The sequence below is a fragment of the Sphaeramia orbicularis genome, chromosome 9 (genome assembly GCF_902148855.1).
Source record: "Sphaeramia orbicularis chromosome 9, fSphaOr1.1, whole genome shotgun sequence".
NCBI lineage: Eukaryota > Metazoa > Chordata > Actinopteri > Kurtiformes > Apogonidae > Sphaeramia > Sphaeramia orbicularis.
Window position 1 is genome coordinate 1,869,730 of NC_043965.1, and position 18,705 is coordinate 1,888,434.

Sequence of the window (18,705 nt, forward strand, 5' to 3'; positions counted from 1 at the left end):
CAATTTCCTTGTACTTGTACAATGACAAAAAAGAGATTCTGATTTTAAAGGGGGAAAAAAATGACATAAAATGCGTTTTTGTTTTTTTTTTACCTTGTACATATCCTATACTACCCGCATATATCCTTATATGTTGTATATATTTGTTTTTTCTGTAGTATAGAGTTAGCTTTTTGTATATTTTAGCCAACCAAGCACAAAATTTTTTACTATGTTGAGAAAATACACAGAAAAAGGAAAAAAACAAAACACAAGCTTCATGTTTTAACCTCTTAACAGAAAATACAATTCAATTAAATTTTTTTTCACTTAAGCTTTTATTGAAATTTTATAAACACGGATGTGTATATTTTGTGTATTTGTCTGATTTTTTAATGTTTGAAAAAATCTCAATTCTTTCAACAAAAAGCGAATAAAAAAGAAAAAAAAAATTTTATAAACACATAATCACATAACCCCCCCCCCCAAAAAAAAATGAACAAACAAACATTGCTTGGGTACATTACACAACACTACATTCTATTTTACTAGTATTTTAATGGTATTTGTATATCTAATATAGTATTTTTGTAGTTTTTGTATATTGCCAATATTTTTGGGTCTTTTGTGCCATATTTTCATACAGTGTCTTTTTGCTCTGAGTGTTTGCGAATTCTCATTGTTCAGTAACAGTGACAATAAAGATCTAAACCAGTGTCAAGCATTTCACATTTTTTTTAAAGACGTAAACATTTTCTAATATAATTTCACTTTTTTTGCACTAAAATAAAGAAAGACTTGTCATTATTTGTCAGAGTTGTCATTATTTCTGGGTTCTTCTGTTGTTATTTTACTGGTTCTGATCCACTTTAGGTCATACCGTGGAACCTGAACTTCAATCATTTTCACATCATTGTTTAATATCTTCAGTGTAATTTTTTGCATTTCATAAGTTCATCCCACGGGCCGGATCGGACCCTTTAGGTGGGCTGGTTTTGGCCCACGGGCCGCATGTTTGAAACGCAATGCAAATCATTGAAGTTCAGGTTCCACATTCAGACCCACAGGACCTAAAGTGGATCAGAACCAGTAAAATAACAACAGAAGAACCCAGAAATAATGACAAGTCTTTCTTTGTTTTAGTGCAAAAAAAGTGAAATTATATTAGAAAATGTTTACATCTTTAAAAAATGTGAAACGTTTGACACTGGTTTGGATCTTAGAGACGTTCTGCACCTGAACGTCTCCAACAAAAACCTGGAGCTCTGACCATGTCTGAAACCCCCTGAACCTGGACTAGAGTCCATCTGAGTCTACCTGAGTTCATCTGAGTCCATCTGGGACCATGTGAGTCCATTTGAGTCCACCTGAGTTCATCTGAGCCCATCTGAGTCCACCTGAGTCCATCTGAGTTCATCTGAGTCACCTGAGTCCACCTGAGTTCATCTGAGTCCACCTGAGTCCATCTGAGTTCATCTGAGTCCACCTGAGTCCATCTGAGTTCATCTGAGTCCGTCTGGGACCATGTGAGTCCATCTGAGTCCACCAGAGTTCATCTGAGTCCACCTGAGTTCATCTGAGCCCATCTGAGTCCACCTGAGTCCATCTGAGTTCATCTGAGTCCACCTGAGTCCATCTGAGCCCATCTGAGTCCACCTGAGTCCATCTGAGTTCATCTGAGTCCACCTGAGTCCATCTGAGTTCATCTGAGTCCACATGAGTCCATGTGAGTTCATCTGAGTCCGTCTAAGTCCATCTGAGTCCATGTGAGTCCGTCTAAGTCCATCTAAGTCCATGTGAGTCCACCGGAACCCATCTTTGTCCATCTGAGCCCACCTGAGTCCATGTGAGTCCATCTGAGCCAATCTGAGTCCACCTAAGCCCTCCTGAGTCCATCTGAGTCCACCTGAGCCCTCCTGAGTCCATCTGAGTCCACCTGAGCCCTCCTGAGTCCATCTGAGTCAACTTGAGTCCATCTGAGTCTATCTGAACCCATCTGAGTCCACATGAGCCCATCTAAGTCTATCTGAGTCCATCTGAGTTCACATGAGCCCATCTGAGTCCATCTGACTCCGTATGAGTCCATGTGAGTCCACCTAAGTCTATCTCAGTCCCGCTGAGTCCATCTCAGTCCATCTGAGTCCGTCTGAGTTCATCTGAGTCCACATGAGTCCATCTGAGTTCATCTGAGTCCGTCTAAGTCCATCTGAGTCCATGTGAGTCCGTCTAAGTCTATGTAAGTCCATGTGAGTCCACCGGAACCCATCTTTGTCCATCTGAGCCCACCTGAGTCCATGTGAGTCCATCTGAGCCAATCTGAGTCCACCTAAGCCCTCCTGAGTCCATCTGAGTCCACCTGAGCCCTCCTGAGTCCATCTGAGTCCACCTGAGCCCTCCTGAGTCCATCTGAGTCAACTTGAGTCCATCTGAGTCTATCTGAACCCATCTGAGTCTACATGAGCCCATCTAAGTCTATCTGAGTCCATCTGAGTTCACATGAGCCCATCTGAGTCCGTCTGAGTCCGTATGAGTCCATGTGAGTCCACCTAAGTCTATCTCAGTCCAGCTGAGTCCATCTCAGTCCAGCTGAGTCCATCTCAGTCCATCTGAGTCCGTCTGAGTCCATCTGAGTCCATGTGAGTCCACCTAAGTCCACCTGGGCGGGTCTGAGCGGTCTTACCTTTGGTCAGGTCGACCAGCTGGAACTTGAAGGGGATCCCGGTGGCCCTGGCGAACAGGAACACGGCCCTGCAGGGCTGGGAGTGCAGGTCCAGGTACAGCTCCATGTGGTCTGGTTCTGACAGTGCTGGCTCAGGCCTCTGTGTCTGCACCGCCGGCGCCTGTTATCCTCCTCGAAGCTCCGCCTCCTTGGACTTTAACGCTCATTGATTCCTAAACGGTGGCGACAGATCAGAGCAAACAGGCCGTCTGACCTTTGACCCCAGCCGGGCCCAGCGTTTGGTAAACACTGTCACATTTTAGACTCATTTGGCCTGAATTTAATGAAGCGAACGGTCATTAAGACATTCACACTCGTTTGTTCTGTTCAACGGAACACTTAGAATATACACATACATTCACAGGCATCGCTATGGAAACGAAAAAGTACAGAAAAAAAGAGGAAACACACAAAAACCAAATAAAAACATGTACAAATACATCATACTCACATTTATCACCATTTATATTATCCTTCACATTCTGTATTTTTTAGTTAAAACCAGTTATTTTCCCAGTTAATAATTAAAACTGCATTTTACTTATTAAGTTATTTGCATGTATTAATAGGATTAGTGGATCAGAAAATATTAAATATTTTCGACCAGTAGATAAATACATGTACATATAATAATGTAATAATACATTACAGGCAAATAACTGGTGTAAAAGGCAGTTTTACGTCAATTATTCAAAGGATGAAATGTACACAAACTGGTAAAATGAGGGGAAAAAAAGAGCAAAATACTTGAAAAATAAGGTAAAAAAAAAACAAAACAAAACTTGAAATATAGCTTAAAAATCAACAAATCCTTCTAAAGTGAAGAGAAAATGAGTAGAATTATCATTTCACTCCATCCAGAACCCTGTATTTATTCTGTTAACCCTCAAAAACCAAAACTATCTACTGATCTAAACTGTTTAATACCTGCTGATCCACTAATCCCATCAATACATGGAAAGAATTGGTGTAAAATACAGTTCTTCATCTTTTCAAGGTCATCAGATATGACCATATTTGGACGTCCAGAGGCTCAGTAGTTACCATGGAAACACTGTCATCTTCTCCAACATTGATTCCCCAGTCAAACCCATGGAGTTGGATCAGTAACAGTGGATGGACACACTGGGTTTATATAAAATAATACATAAAAAAATAAATTAAAATGTAAAAAAAATAATAATAAATAATGTGGAAAAAAATAAGACAAAAATGACTGAAATTAAGTAAAAAGGCTAAAATAAAGGTTGCCAGAGATTTGTGATGTTAAAATGGGGTCACGAGACAAAAAAGGATGAAACCACAGATTTACATCTTAGGTTCTGTTCACACTGCAGCCAAATGTGGTCCAAATCTGATTTTTTTCACCCATATGTGACCCATCTGTGAAAGACAGTCTGAACAGCACTAATCTGACCCAGACCACTTTCATATGCGGTCCTAAATCTGACCCGGACCACTTTCATATGTGGCCCTAAATCTGACCCGGACCACTTTCATATGTGGTCCTAAATTTGACCCGGACCACTTTCATATGTGGCCCTAAATCTGACCCGGACCACTTTCATATGTGGCCCTAAATCTGACCCGGACCACTTTCATATGTGGTCCTAAATTTGACCCGGACCACTTTCATATGTGGCCCTAAATCTGACCCGGACCACTTTCATATGTGGCCCTAAATCTGACCCGGACCACTTTCATATGTGGTCCTAAATTTGACCCGGACCACTTTCATATGTGGCCCTAAATCTGACCCGGACCACTTTCATATGTGGCCCTAAATCTGATACGTATCTGATATTTTCCAATGTGACTTCAGTCTGAACGTCCAGGTTGCATTTATCTGGTCTTTACGTCATTGAAATGTGACAAACGTCATAATTCTGCGTCCCAGGAGTGTTACTTCTGTAAACACAGTGTGTGTCTGCGTGGTCTCATATTCCATCAGGACCTCTTTAGTCCATGTGGGTCACTTCAGGACCTCTTTAGTGCATGTGGGTCACTTCAGGACCTCTTTAGTGCATGTGGGTCACTTCAGGACCTCTTTAGTGCATGTGGATCACAGGGTCACATTCAGTTCAGACTCAAAACTGATAGAAGTCCCATTTAATGTGGAATTTGAACGTACATGCAAAAAAATCGGATTTCACCCAAAAATCCGAACTGCTGCATGAACGTAGCCTTAGAGGAAATACGGTTTTACCACGTCCCAGATGAAGTGTTTTGTTTTTTTTTTAATAAAGGGATAACTGTCATTTTCGTCATTCGTTTTTATTAATGCTCCTAAAACATGGAGGCTGTAAACGGCTGAAGACCGTCGACATCATGACGGTGGACCCGGTTCAGACCCGGTTCAGACCCACTGCTGTCAGTATGGAGTTCATCTGTGGTGTGAACTGGGCTGAAGGTGGGTTTGTTTTTGTCACCTTCAGAGTCTGACGGCGACGGCAGCGTCTTCTTCCTGCACGGACGACGGTACCTGCTGTTGTCCATCTGAAGCTCCGCCTCCACATGACTCACCTGGGCTTTTTTTTTCTGTAAACGTCCGCACACCGACTCCAGGCGAAATCTGAAACATGGACACAGATGGAAGGTTTACCTCTGAGGTGGAGTATTAGACTGCAGATCAACAGGTCTGAGGTTCAGGTCAAGGTTAGAATAGTTTTGGATTTTTCATTCTAGTTTAGTTTTATTTAGTTTGGACTTTTTTTTCTCTAATTCAGTTAGTTTTAATTAGTTTGTAGAGCAGGTTTGCTAGTTTTATTCATTTTCGTTATTTTCTAAATGCTTAGTTTTAGTATTAATTTTAGTTTTGTCGTCTCTTTTCTTTTCTTCTCTGTCTTCATATTCTAATAAATTCCAGACAGGACTGCTGCTTTCTCCCAACTTTAGTCTCCATGTTTCCAGGTAGAGTGGGGACCAGAAGACGACTGGAAACCACAAGTGAACACAAGTGACGGACCCTTAAATACATATGGTACCAGCAGCTAAAACTACTTGAAGAAAATAAAGCGATTTTATATCAATCTGGCATTGACAAAGATGAAAATGAAGGAAATTTGGTCCTGAATTTTTATCATTTTTAGTTAGTTTTGTAAGCACACAATACAGTTTCCGTTAGTTATCATTTTTTTCTTTTAATTATAGTTTTTATTTATTTCAGTTAACAAAAATGTTTTTACAATTCTAGTTTTTGTCATTTCGTTAGTTTTCGTTAACGATAATAACCTTGGTTCAAATCCAGACGCAACTTCGGTTGGAATCAGACTTAATTACAGACGCCAAGGGTGGAATCAAACGAGTACAGAAAAATGTCACAGTACGAGGAATTTGAAGAGAGCAAACACCGGAAATTCTGCTACCTGAGATTTTAATGGAAGGAGATTCTCCGTCCAAACCCAGCTCCTTTAGGGGGTTTTGGGTGATTTTTGGTGTTTTTTACATAAAACAATATGGTTTGTTTACATTACAAACATGGCATTTAAAGAGTTTAAAAATATGACAGTTATTTGGTATTTCTGTTTACGGTTCAAGCCGATGAAATGCTGAATAAATTAAAAAAGTTCCAAACATTACTAGGACACTGTGCAGGTCAGGTGCTTCCAGTGAATAAAACCAGCGTCATGTTGACACACCCACAGTCCCTTTGGTGTCTGTTATCCTGTTAAATATAACCCAAACACAGTGGACACGGGTCCACCTAGTACCCCCTGGTACCACCTGGTACCACCTAGTACCCCCTGGTACCACCTGGTACCACCTGGTACCTCAGAGCGTCGATCTGGGCCTGTAGGTGGCGCTGTTTCTTCTCGTGGGTGATTCTAGGCTCCGTCACCTCTGACCACAGCTTCTCATACAACCTCCACATCTTCTGCACCTCCTGAAGAACGCAACAGGAGGAGAGTTTAAGGGGAGTTTAAGAAGAGTTTAAGAAGAGTTTCAGAGGAGTTTAAGTAGAGTTTATGAAGAGTTTAAGAAGAGTTTAAGTAGAGTTTATGAAGAGTTTAAGAAGAGTTTAAGTAGAGTTTATGAAGAGTTTAAGAAGAGTTTAAGTAGAGTTTATGAAGAGTTTAAGAAGAGTTTCAGAGGAGTTTAAGTAGAGTTTATGAAGAGTTTAAGAAGAGTTTAAGCAGAGTTTAAGAAGAGTTTAAGAAGACTTTAAGTAGAGTTTAAGAAGAGTTTAAGTAGAGTTTAAGAAGAGTTTAAGAAGACTTTAAGTAGAGTTTAAGTAGAGTTTAAGAAGAGTTTAAGTAGAGTTTAAGAAGAGTTTAAGAAGACTTTAAGTAGAGTTTAAGTAGAGTTTAAGAAGAGTTTAAGTAGAGTTTACAAGGAGTTTAAAAAGAGTTTAAGTAGAGTTTAAGTGGAGTTTCAGTAGACTTCAGAACAGTGTCAGTAGTTTCAGTAGACTTCAGAACAGTGTCAGTAGTTTCAGTAGACTTCAGAACAGTGTCAGTAGTTTCAGTAGACTTCAGAACAGTTTCATTAGTTTCAGTAGACTTCAGAACAGTGTCAGTAGTTTCAGTAGACTTCAGAACAGTTTCATTAGTTTCAGTAGACTTCAGAACAGTTTCAGTAGTTTCAGTAGACTTCAGAACAGTTTCATTAGTTTCAGTAGACTTCAGAACAGTTTCAGTAGTTTCAGTAGACTTCAGAACAGTTTCAGTAGTTTCAGTAGACTTCAGAACAGTTTCAGTAGTTTCAGTAGACTTCAGAACAGTGTCAGTAGTTTCAGTAGACTTCAGAACAGTTTCATTAGTTTCAGTAGACTTCAGAACAGTGTCAGTAGTTTCAGTAGACTTCAGAACAGTTTCATTAGTTTCAGTAGACTTCAGAACAGTTTCAGTAGTTTCAGTAGACTTCAGAACAGTTTCATTAGTTTCAGTAGACTTCAGAACAGTTTCAGTAGTTTCAGTAGACTTCAGAACAGTGTCAGTAGTTTCAGTAGACTTCAGAACAGTTTCAGTAAACTTTGACCTTCTCTTGGACGCTGTTCTCTTCAGTGGTCGACCTGAGTGTTTCCATCAGCTGGTTCACTTCAGAGGTGGTTCTGCTCTGTTCTCTCCTCAGGTCGTCCATCTCCTTTGACAGGACCTTGTTGTCGTCCATCAGAGGGTTCTGGACCTTCAAACGCTTCTCATGGTCATTCCTCTTCTTTACCAATCCCCGCGACAGCTCCACTGTTAGCTCGTCCTCTAGTTTCTTCTCCAGCTTCTCCAGGAACCTGAGGGCAAAGTAAGTCAAATGTAAACTGACCCCTGAGGAACTGCAGGTTCTAGATCCTCTGATCCACTTCATCCCTTTACTTTCTTGGTACATTTCAGTTGAATAACCTCTCAGCTGGCATGTCTGTTTCTGCACATGAAATTTGACACCATGGCAACGTGGCCCTGTTGCTTACCTGTTGCTAGGTAACCCACTTCAATGATGATTCTACGCTTCTGGGTGTTTGTAAGGCTATTGTATTCCAAAATCACTAATATCTCCCAAAATATCAGTCCTATCACTTTGCCGTTTTCACTAGTCTGTTCTTTGATCAAAAACACATCAGTATGACAAACTGCAGAAAAACATGAAACAATGAATAAATACAGGGAGATTTTAAATAAGAGGACATTTTTAGAGGAGTGGTGCAACTTCTGGGCAGCAAGAGGATACAAACTTGATCCATTTGTCCCAAATATGAGAACATTTATCCCTCTGGATTCTGATAGAGTAAGTCACTTTTTCATTTTGAATATCTGTCAGATGATCTCATACTGATCTTCTACTGGTGGTGGAGTTGGGTTGAACCACCTTCTTCTAATAGATTTCTTGCTGGCTGCTAAAAAAAGAGCCTGTAATAATTTAGTATCCTCCCTCCGTTCTACGTAGTACGGCGACATCACCAAGGTACAGATTTACAAAGTTATAGGTAATATGAACCTTAAAGGCTGATATTAAAATCCTGTGGATACCACTATCGGTGCATCTGGGGACAGTCCCAGAACACATGATAGTGATTAGCCTCCTCTGATCCAACACTCAGAAGGACCATTTCTGTGGTGAAGTCAGTATTTAACACTCATCCTTACTCTTTCTTCTCCCAGTTTTGTTTGAACCTCAGGAGAGCAGCTTCTCTTTTGCGTTCCTCCGTCTGAATGAGTCGTCGCTTTTCCAAAGACCTCAGTTTAGCCTGAAGCTCCTCCATCCGCTGGTCGTACGCTGACGCTGAGGAAACACGTAAATTTGAACCGGAGCACACTGAACAACGACAAGGAGTTGAATTTGGGCCCAGTAGTTTTGGTTTTGGGCTCTTTTTGACACCTGTTTAACTCCATACATCAGTTCCATGGATAAAACTCAGTAAAAACACAGTAAAAAAAATAAAGGGAAATCACCTCAACAGTGGAAACAACAGGAAAAACAAAAAACTACAAAGAAAACAATGTAAAAAAAAAAAAAAAGTCTATTTTTATAATGAGTCGGTCTCACTTGTTGCTCTGTGTTTTACCCCCCATTCCACAGGCAGTGGGGGTTGAACTGAGCATGCTCAGATGTCTATAGACGGACAGACGGACGGACGGACGGATGTAGATAGATAGATAGATAGATAGATAGATAGATAGATAGATAGATAGATAGATAGATAGATAGATAGATAGATAGATAGATAGATAGATAGATAGATACTTTATTGATCCCGAGGGAAATTCAAGTATTCAGCAGCTTTGCATACAGCACAAGAACACAAAAAGCAAACAGACCAGAAGACAACACAACAGTGGGTTAGTACCAGGTTGACATTAAGGTTAGTATATATACGCTAAAAGACACCTGCTAAAGAACTACTGTAAAACAGCTTCCTGTACAGAACTGTAAATAATGACTTCTGATTGTATTTACACATTTCAGGGCAGTGATATAAAGTGAAACAGTGATTTAAGTGTAACAGAACAAGGTGTGTAGAAGCCAATAACGAAATAACAACCGATAATGTAATTACGGCCGATAACATAATAAATTTGCCATTTTTACAATGTAATAGGCCAATAACATAATAAAAGTCCTGAACCGATAACATAATCATTTACAGCCGTTATCGTTATAACTTATTATGTCACTGGCCTGGTAAAAAAAAAAATTCTTTGCAAATGTAATAACTGAGCCAGTAACGTAATAATATATTAATATTACTGTATTTAAGTTTAATTTATTTGATATAACTGCGATTAAATCTCCCTCTCTCTCTCTCTCCATGTATTTGTCTGATGAACTTTATGGTCAAAATGATCTTATTATGAGCTTATTGGGTTTTTTTTATCTGCTGACTTGTAGTTTCTGGTTGTTGTGATTTTGTTAGTAAAAATTAAAAACGCTAAAAAAAAAAGACCCTGACACTGATCTGAGCACAGTCCACATATCCTCCAGCTGATGCTCTAATCTGTTGAGGTCGACAGAAGCCCTCTGTGTGATCTGTGAGCTGTTGACTTACCCAGCGTTTCATTGTCCAAAGTCCACTCATGGATCTCCTTCTGGACCTCCTCTACCTCTCCTCTGTGCTCCTCCTTCAGGGCTTCTATGACCCAGTCGGAGGCCTCCTTCTGACGCTCCAGCATCTCCTGAAACTCCTGGACCTTCCCTTCTTCTGCAGCCACTTCATGCTGCAGGTACTCTACCATGTCATTTGTGTCCTTTTCCATGGTTCTGCTCTTCATTGTGAGGTATTCGTTCTGTTTCGACAGTTCTTTGAATCTGAGCTGCAATCTGCAGGATGAAGGTGAACACATGAGTAAATAATACTGACGGTTGAACAAAGTGATTTATAGTCATGTATCATGGAGAAAGTTGGCTCTAAACTCACCTAAGAAATCACAATGCATCACAAAAACAAAGTGTACGGTGCAGTAATTCAAATGTAATGGGCCACAGATGTGTGTTTAGAATACATCATCCTGAACCAGCTTGGCCAATTAATTTATGTAGACATGAGGTTTTACACGCAGTCAGCACTGATAGAACTTGGCTCTAATAGTGGCCACTGATTAGGGCACTCAAATGCAATTACTGACTTTAATGGAAAATAATGGACTGTATTTACACAGCAGCCATTTTCCTCTGACGTTTCACTCGGTAACTGAAGCTCAAATGCTGCTATCAGAAGGGTTACTGTTATACTTCTGTGGACGTGTCATAAAAGCATAGAAAATGTGATTTCACTGGATACTAAAACGGAAATATGTGCACAATAGAATAGAATCACAATAAAAATATGGCATAAAGGATAAAATGTAAAACTAAACTATCTAAAAATATATCTGCATTCACAGGGAAAATCTAAATTACTCTATAACTGTCCTGTTGTGATACAGAAAGAAAGGTGTAAATGATCTACCTATCCTTCTGTCTTTTCATCTGAGACACTTTGATCATTCATTTACACTTTTTCCATTTTATCACGTACGCCAGGACTGTCAAACTCATTTTAGTTCAGGGGCCACATTCAGCCTAATATGATATAAAGTGGGCCGGACCAGTAAAATAATATAAATAATAGGATAAGAACTGATAAATAATGTCTACTCCAAAGTTTTTTTCTATGTTTTTGAGTGAAAATAGTAAAATTCCGTAATGAAAATGTTTACATCTACAAACCGTACTTGAACATAACATGAACAAATATGAACTTGAAAATTCTAAAGAAAAATCAGTGCAGTTTTAACAATATAACGCCTTAGTTTGTCATTTATACATATGCATCACAACTTACAGATCACAGTGGATCTACAAATACACAAAACATTTAGTAACAGGCAGAATATTGGTAAAATTCCACATACTTCTCTTAAGAAATTTCAGGTTATTCCCATTTTTTGTAAAAGGCTAGTCCGTAAATGTAAATATTTTTGTGTAATTTTACTTTTTTTTACACTACAACAAAGAGAAAAATTTGTAGTTTTCATTATTTATAAGTTATTCTGATAGTGCTTTAACTGGTCTGACCCACTTGAGATTGAATTGCCCTAAAATGATTCTAACATCCTTGATTGTTAATATCAACAGTGTAATTTTTGCATTTCACAAGTTCATCCCAGGGGCCGGACTGGACCCTTTGGCGGACTGGTTTTGGCCCCCAGGCCACATGTTTGACACCTGTGGTCTAAATACATGAAAACATTTACATTTACAAAGAGAACAATTTGGAGTTGTGAGTATTTATAGGTTATTATGAGATTGAATTGGTCTGAATGTGAAACCTGAACTAAAATGATAATTAATATCTTAGTGTAATTTTTGCATTTCACAAATTCATCCCAGGGGCCAGAGTGGACCCTTTGGCGTCCGGATTTGGCCCCGGGGCCGCATGTTTGACACCTGTGAGGTACACTATCAGACATTAACATTAGCGAAGGAGGGTTTTATTTCAAATCTTTCCTGTTGTTTGGTTCAAATACAATGTTTTACTTGGAAATATTAACTGATATCTAATCAATTTTTCCCTCTGCTGTGTCTTTCAGCCACAGATCGAGAGAGAAGCGGTAAAATGAGAAGAATTTGTTGGATTTTCATGCTTGTTTTTTTAAAGATTATTTACTTCTATGTTCACTTCTGGGTTTGTTGTTTACTTACTGTGAGTTTGACGTAAAGGTTTCTAATAAATTCAAATTTAAGGAATAATGTTGCTAACGGTTAGTGGTAAATTTTAGCCAGTTTTGTTAAGTATTTCAGGGAGGAGGAAGGATGACATTTCTTCTGTTGGTTGGTAATTAAGCATTTAAAGTTTGTGTATATTATTAGAATTAGCATTGTTAGCCAATATCCAATTAGTTAAATCCACTTAAAAATCAACCTATAATTAGCTAGATGTGTATTAAAGGTGAATGTTTTTTCAAAGTAGTATCTAATAAATCAAAACTGAGCTGGAACAGAAACATTAAAATGTTATTTTAAGCATTTATTTAGAAATCAATCAGAGTGGGATTAAGCTAATGCTAATATGGGCTAATGGTGGGTAACTATGGTAACCATAGCCATAATTAAGCAGCTAAGCTAACGTCCCTACATTTTTATGTTTTAATATCTGTTTTTTGTCTTATGTTCCTCATTTTACTCTAGAAAACCAAATTTTCCCTCTGCTGTGTTTTTCAGTTGCAGATTGAAAGAGAAGCAGTAAAATGAGAAGAATTTGTTGGATTTTAATACTAGTTTTTAAGAGACATGTTACTTCTATGTTCACTTCTCGGTTTGTTGTTTACTTACAGTGAGTTTGACGTTAAGGTTTCTAATAAATTCAAATTTAAGGGATAATGTTTTTAACGGTTAGTGGTAAATTTTAGCCAGTTTTGTTACATTTTTCAGGGAGAAGGAAGGATGACATTTCTTCTGTTGGTTGGTAATTAAGCATTTACAGTCTGTGAATATTATTAGCATTAGCATCGTTAGCCGATATCTAATTAGTTAAATCCACTTAAAAATCAACCTATAATTAGCTAGATGTTCATTAAAGGTGATTTTTTTTTAAAAGTAGTATCTAATAAATCAAAACTGAGCTGGGACAGAAACGTTAAAATGTTATTTTAAGCATTTATTTAGTAATCAATTTGAGTGGGATTAAGCTAATGCTAATATGGGCTAATGGTGGGTAACTATGGTAACCGTAGCCGTAATTAAGCAGCTAAGCTAACGTCCCTACATTTTTATGTAATATTATGTGTTTTTTTCTCCAAAGTTCTTAATTTTTCTCTAGAAAACCAAACTAATGCTAAGATGTGTATCTAATAATATCCAGCTGAAGTAAACTCCAGCTAAAGGGGTTTTCTTTGCTTACCTCTCCAGTTCCTGTTGTAAAATCTTGATTTGTGACAAACCCATGGTCTTTTCTTTGTCCTCGTCAGCCATAGTCAGGGTTTTTCCTTTTCCCTTTTCTATGTTTGACTTTGTTTGCCTCTTTACACAAAAATCTTCACCAAATGTTTAAAAAAAATTCACTGCCTTTAGAATGAATCGATGCTGCGTTTACATGTCGCTCCGGAACGTTACCTTCAGGGACTCCTCGGAAAATAGAAACGCAACTGAAAAAGGTGCAGCTGTCAGATGGATGCTTCAGTGACATGGTGATGCTTGGAAAACTGGGGAGGAAAAGACTCACCGACATAAGAATATGCTGTATATAATAAAACATCATGTGCTTCAAACAAATCTCTATTTTGTTTAAAGTTCAAAATGTAAAAAAAAAAAAAAAAAAAAAAAAAAAAAAGAGCCAAAAAAGGTTAAGTTTAGAGTCTAGGTTATAGAGTAAAACTGTAAAGGTGAGGTTTTACCATCAACAGCTGATAATAAGTAAAAACGGTTCTAAAAACATTAAATGAGGTTCAACGTTTTACTCACATTCCCTTTTAATGCACATATCTGGACTCTCCCTTATACAGGATGACACAAAAAAACGGGAACTTTTCAACAATCCAATAAAACCAAGAGTGATGGAAGAAAAATATTTTATTCATAGTAATTGAAACCTTAAAACGTGCCATTTAAGAAACAATGATGGAATTTTCATTTTTTAAAAATTCCTTCCTGTAGATGGCGTCCTCCTGTACGAATGCATTCTGGAAATCTGCTGTTGAGATTCCTCATTGACCGCTGCAACATCTCAGCTGGGATACTGGGAATTTCATCCTGAATTCTCTGTTTTAGAGTTCTTGGTTCAGTCGTGTACACTTTACTGTTGAGATAGCCCCACAAGGAAAAATCACAAACGGACAAATCTGGCGATCTAGGGGGCCAGGGAACGTTACCGAATCTGGAGATCACGTTACCGAACAATTCTGGCACAGCCGCCAACGATCGCCGTGCAGTGTGTGATGTCGCTCCATCCTGCTGAAACCAGGTTTCTTGAACGGGTGGAAAATTGTTCAATTCAGGTGTAACGAAGGATTGTAACATCTCCACGTAACGATTCACAGTGACAGTGACTGAGACCCCCTGTTCATTTTCAAAAAATCCATGGTTACTAAAGTGGGGGTGTGTTTACTGGCTCAAGGTCACTGTCTCACAGTGCTGCCACTTGCTCATGTCTGCCAATACGCACTTCAAAAATGTCCGTTTTTTTGGGTCACCCTGTATTTAACACCTTACATTAGTACTGATGCATTTGTAGGAAAAAGTTCTCAACTCAAAGCCTGATATTTACTCAGATCAGGGATGTCCACGTCATGTTAGTTCAGGTTCCACATTCAGCCTCAACCTTCAGATTTGGAGTAAACCAGAAACAATAAAATAGTAACAGAAAAACCTATAAATACTGACAACTGCAAAGTTTTCTCAATGTTTTAGAATGAAAAAAGTGGGTTTTTAAATTATGTATGTATGTATGTATTATCATTATTATTATTATTATTATTATTATTATTATTATTATTAAATTTTTATTTATGTTTTAATTTATTTATTTATTGGTATGATTTCAGAGAAGTTAAGTCCAAACCATCTCTGAGATATTTTGGAAACAAAGAAAACAATTCAACCCAAACTGACCGATGCACTGACATTTATCCCCTCATACAAACCTGTATTCTGCAGGAACAGGACTTCCTTCTTCCACCTGTCCAACAGCTCATCCCTCTGGAACAGATCCTCATACAGTCACATTCCTGCACCTTAGTCACTTTCACACCTGTATGCATATGCTGTATATTTACTTCCATTTTCCTGTTTGGATGCAAATCTTGTATTTTTTTCCTGCTTTATTAATGTATGATATAACTTATGTATAAGTCTAAGATATTAGTCATTATTGTTTTGTATCCCAGAACCCTGTTAGAAAAGAAACACCTGAATTCAACGTGTCCACATACTTCTGTCCATTTGTGTATAAGTTAGATAATTATACTAATTATGCAATAAAAAAAAAATTACAAAAATAAATAAGAAAATGTACAAAATAATAAATAACATGAAGAAAATAAGCAACAGAATCAATAGACTGAATTCCCCAGTCAAAGCCCTGCAGTTGGATCAGTGCCAGTGGACGGACACACTGGGTTTATGTTCACATAATGACAGACTGGACTGAAAAAGACACGTTTTCTCCACTTTTCTCTGTTTCTCATATAATAATCCTATAAAAACCCATGACAACATTTTACACATTAGCGTTTTTGTTGTATTTTTATTCACTATGATCCATTAAAACTGAGGGAAAAGAAAAGTGAATCTGATTTTGGCTGAAGTTTTATTATGTTTGGTCGCTGTGTTCACTGTATGTTTTTATTTTTTATTTTTCATTTAATGTGTTTGTAAATCCAAGGTTCTAATAGTTTGGGATTTTTCATTCTAGTTTAGTTTTATTTAGTTTGGACTTTTTTTTCTCTAATTCAGTTAGTTTTAATTAGTTTTTAGAGCAGGTTTACTAGTTTTTATTAGTTTTTGGTTTTTTCTAAATGCTTAGTTTTAGGGGTTTTTTTATGTCTTTTCTCTTCTTCTCTGTCGTCATATTCAAATAAATCCCAGACAGGACTCTGCTGCTTTAGTCTCCATGTTTCCAGGTAGAGTGGGGACCAGAAGACGACTGGAAACCACAAGTGACGGACCCTTAAATATCAGATGGTGACAGCAGAGAAAATTACTAGAGGGAAACAAATCGATTTCATATCAATCTGACACTGAAAAAGATGAAAATGAAGGGAATTTTATTCATGATTTTTATACGTTTTAGTTAGTTTTATAAGCACACAATACAGTTTCAGTTAGTTAACATTATATATATATATATATATATATATATATATATATATATATATATATATATATATATACATACACACACACACACACACACACACACATATACAGGGTGGGGAAGCAAAATGTACAATATTTTGAGGCAGGGATTGAAAGACAGTGTATGACCAGTTAGTTTATTGAAAGTCATGAGAATTTATTTGCCACAAGAAAATGTCCATAATAGAAAATGTTTTTATTCTATGTGTCCTCCTTCTTTCTCAATAACTGCCTTCACACACTTACTGAAACTTGCTCAAGTGTTCCTCAAATATTGGGGTGACAACTTCTCCCATTCTTCTTTAATAGTATCTTCCAGACTTTCTGGTAATAGTTTTGCTCATAGTCATTCTCTTCTTTCCATTATAAACAGTCTTTATGGACACTCCAACTATTTTTGAAATCTCCTTTGGTGTGACGAGTGCATTCAGCAAATCACACACTCTTTGACGTTTGCTTTCCTGATTACTCATATGGGCAAAAGTTTCTGAAAAGGTATGGATAATAGTGTTAGGTATGATTATGACATCAGTATATGTTTGGTTTCAAGAGAAAAAACTGAAAAAGAGAAAACAACAGAGAAAAAACAACTAAATGTTCATAGTAAATTTTGCTTCCCCACCCTGTATATATAGATATAGATAGATAGATAGATAGATAGATAGATAGATAGATAGATAGATAGATAGATAGATAGATAGATAGATAGATAGATAGATAGATAGATAGATAGATAGATAGATAGATAGATAGATAGATAGATAGATAGATAGATAGATAGATAGATAGATAGATAGATAGATAGATAGATAGATAGATAGATAGATAGATAGATAGATAGATCAGTCCGACATTGACAAAGACAAAAACTAAGGGAATTTTATCCATAATTTTCATATGTTTTAGTTAATTTTGTAAACACACAATACAGTTTCACATAGTTATCATTTTTTCTTTTAATTATAGTTTTTATTTATTTCAGTTAATGAAAATGTTTTTTCAATTCTAGTTTTCGTCATTTCATTAGTTTTTGTTAACAATAATAACCTTGGTAAAACCTGCTGTTTTGTTTTGATTTTACTGTTGTTTTAGTTTCTAGTCTGAGTTTATACTGTACTCAGGTCCCGATTGTCAGCAGTATTTAGTAAATACTATAAAATACTGATAAAAATAATAAAATACTGAAAAAACAATAAAATACATGTATATATACAGTTATTCATTTGTTTTTGTCACCTTTAATTAAACCCTGCAGCTGCTTCATCCTTCTATAAAACCTTTAACCCTTTAAACTCCTCATATTCTCATTTACTTTTGGATGCAGTGTGAATGAAGCCTTTATTAATAAACTCCTTAATGCTGCTGCAGTTCCTGCTCTCACCACCAGGGGTCAGTAGAGGCTTTGTGTTCTGATCAGTCTGAAGGTCACATCAGTTCATGTTTACCTCTGGATGCTGTTGAGGCTGTTGCCATGGATACGACCACAGATTCCGTCGCCTCCATCTGACCTGAACGACTGGAACCACAAGAAAATAAAGATTAGAAAATACAAAGAGGACGGAGAGGTGGTTTTATCTGTCTGTCAAATTAAAGCAGTGGAGGAGGAAGTTTTAGATGATTTGACTTTTTCTGACTCAAAACTGAATGATTAAATATTGTTAAAGTGTGAAAAGTCAAAGTACTTATTAAAAAAAAAAAAGTAAAAGTATTTTTAATAGTTTTATAGACTTTTATAGGTAAATAATCACAAAATCTAAATAAAATAACAAAATAATTAGCAAAATAAAAAGAATAACCAGGAAAGTTCAAATAATGATTTTTAAAAAGGTGGGAAAAGAATCATTAAAATGAGCAAAAACAAAAAAAACAAATCAACAACAAAATGAGTGACTTATCAACAAAATGAATAAGATAATCAAGAAAATGAACAAAGTGAATGAAATAAGGAAAAAATTAGGAAGATAATCAACAAAAGAAATTAAATAAATGACAAAAGGAATTAAATAAATGATAAAATGAACAAAAATGAATAAAATAATGAACGAAAAGTGATGATAATAATAATGAACAAAATAAAGAGAATAATGTGGGGAATTAATGAAAAAAATAATTTAAAAAAATGCAATAACAATTTTTTTTTTTTAAATTGTGCTACATTAGAAAAATTTTCGACCAAACTTTCTTCAGTAAAAAGTTTTATGTAAAAAAAAAAAAAAGATAATAATAATAATAATAATAATAATAATAAT

The 18,705-nt window shown here is 36.7% G+C and overlaps 2 protein-coding genes across 5 annotated transcripts in view; both read right to left on the minus strand.

Annotated features, from left to right (window-relative positions):
- gstt1a (glutathione S-transferase theta 1a) overlaps positions 1-2,880 on the minus strand; it is a 12,490-nt gene extending 9,610 nt beyond the window's left edge. Inside the window, exon 1 of the mRNA XM_030142509.1 lies at positions 2,660-2,880. Within this exon, the coding sequence (XP_029998369.1) occupies positions 2,660-2,765 (106 nt within the window). The 5' untranslated portion in view covers positions 2,766-2,880. The remainder of the gene's footprint in view (positions 1-2,659) is intronic.
- Positions 2,744-13,767, minus strand: LOC115425139 (golgin subfamily A member 6-like protein 22). Of its 4 annotated transcripts, none has more exons than XM_030142508.1 (6): positions 10,173-11,106; positions 8,773-8,908; positions 7,676-7,922; positions 6,469-6,581; positions 5,222-5,270; positions 2,744-2,871 (listed from the first exon to the last, which is right to left on the minus strand). In XM_030142508.1, the coding sequence occupies exons 1-6, from the start codon at positions 10,465-10,467 to the stop codon at positions 2,791-2,793; spliced, it is 921 nt and encodes a 306-aa protein (XP_029998368.1). In that variant the 5' UTR covers positions 10,468-11,106; the 3' UTR covers positions 2,744-2,790. The 4 variants fall into 4 exon arrangements, with proteins under 4 accessions (XP_029998368.1, XP_029998367.1, XP_029998366.1 ...); XM_030142507.1 differs by having other exon boundaries at positions 2,766-2,871; positions 5,128-5,270; XM_030142506.1 differs by lacking the exon at positions 2,744-2,871 and adding an exon at positions 13,718-13,767 and having other exon boundaries at positions 4,706-5,270; positions 10,173-10,444.
- Between the last annotated feature and the right edge of the window lie 4,938 nt (positions 13,768-18,705).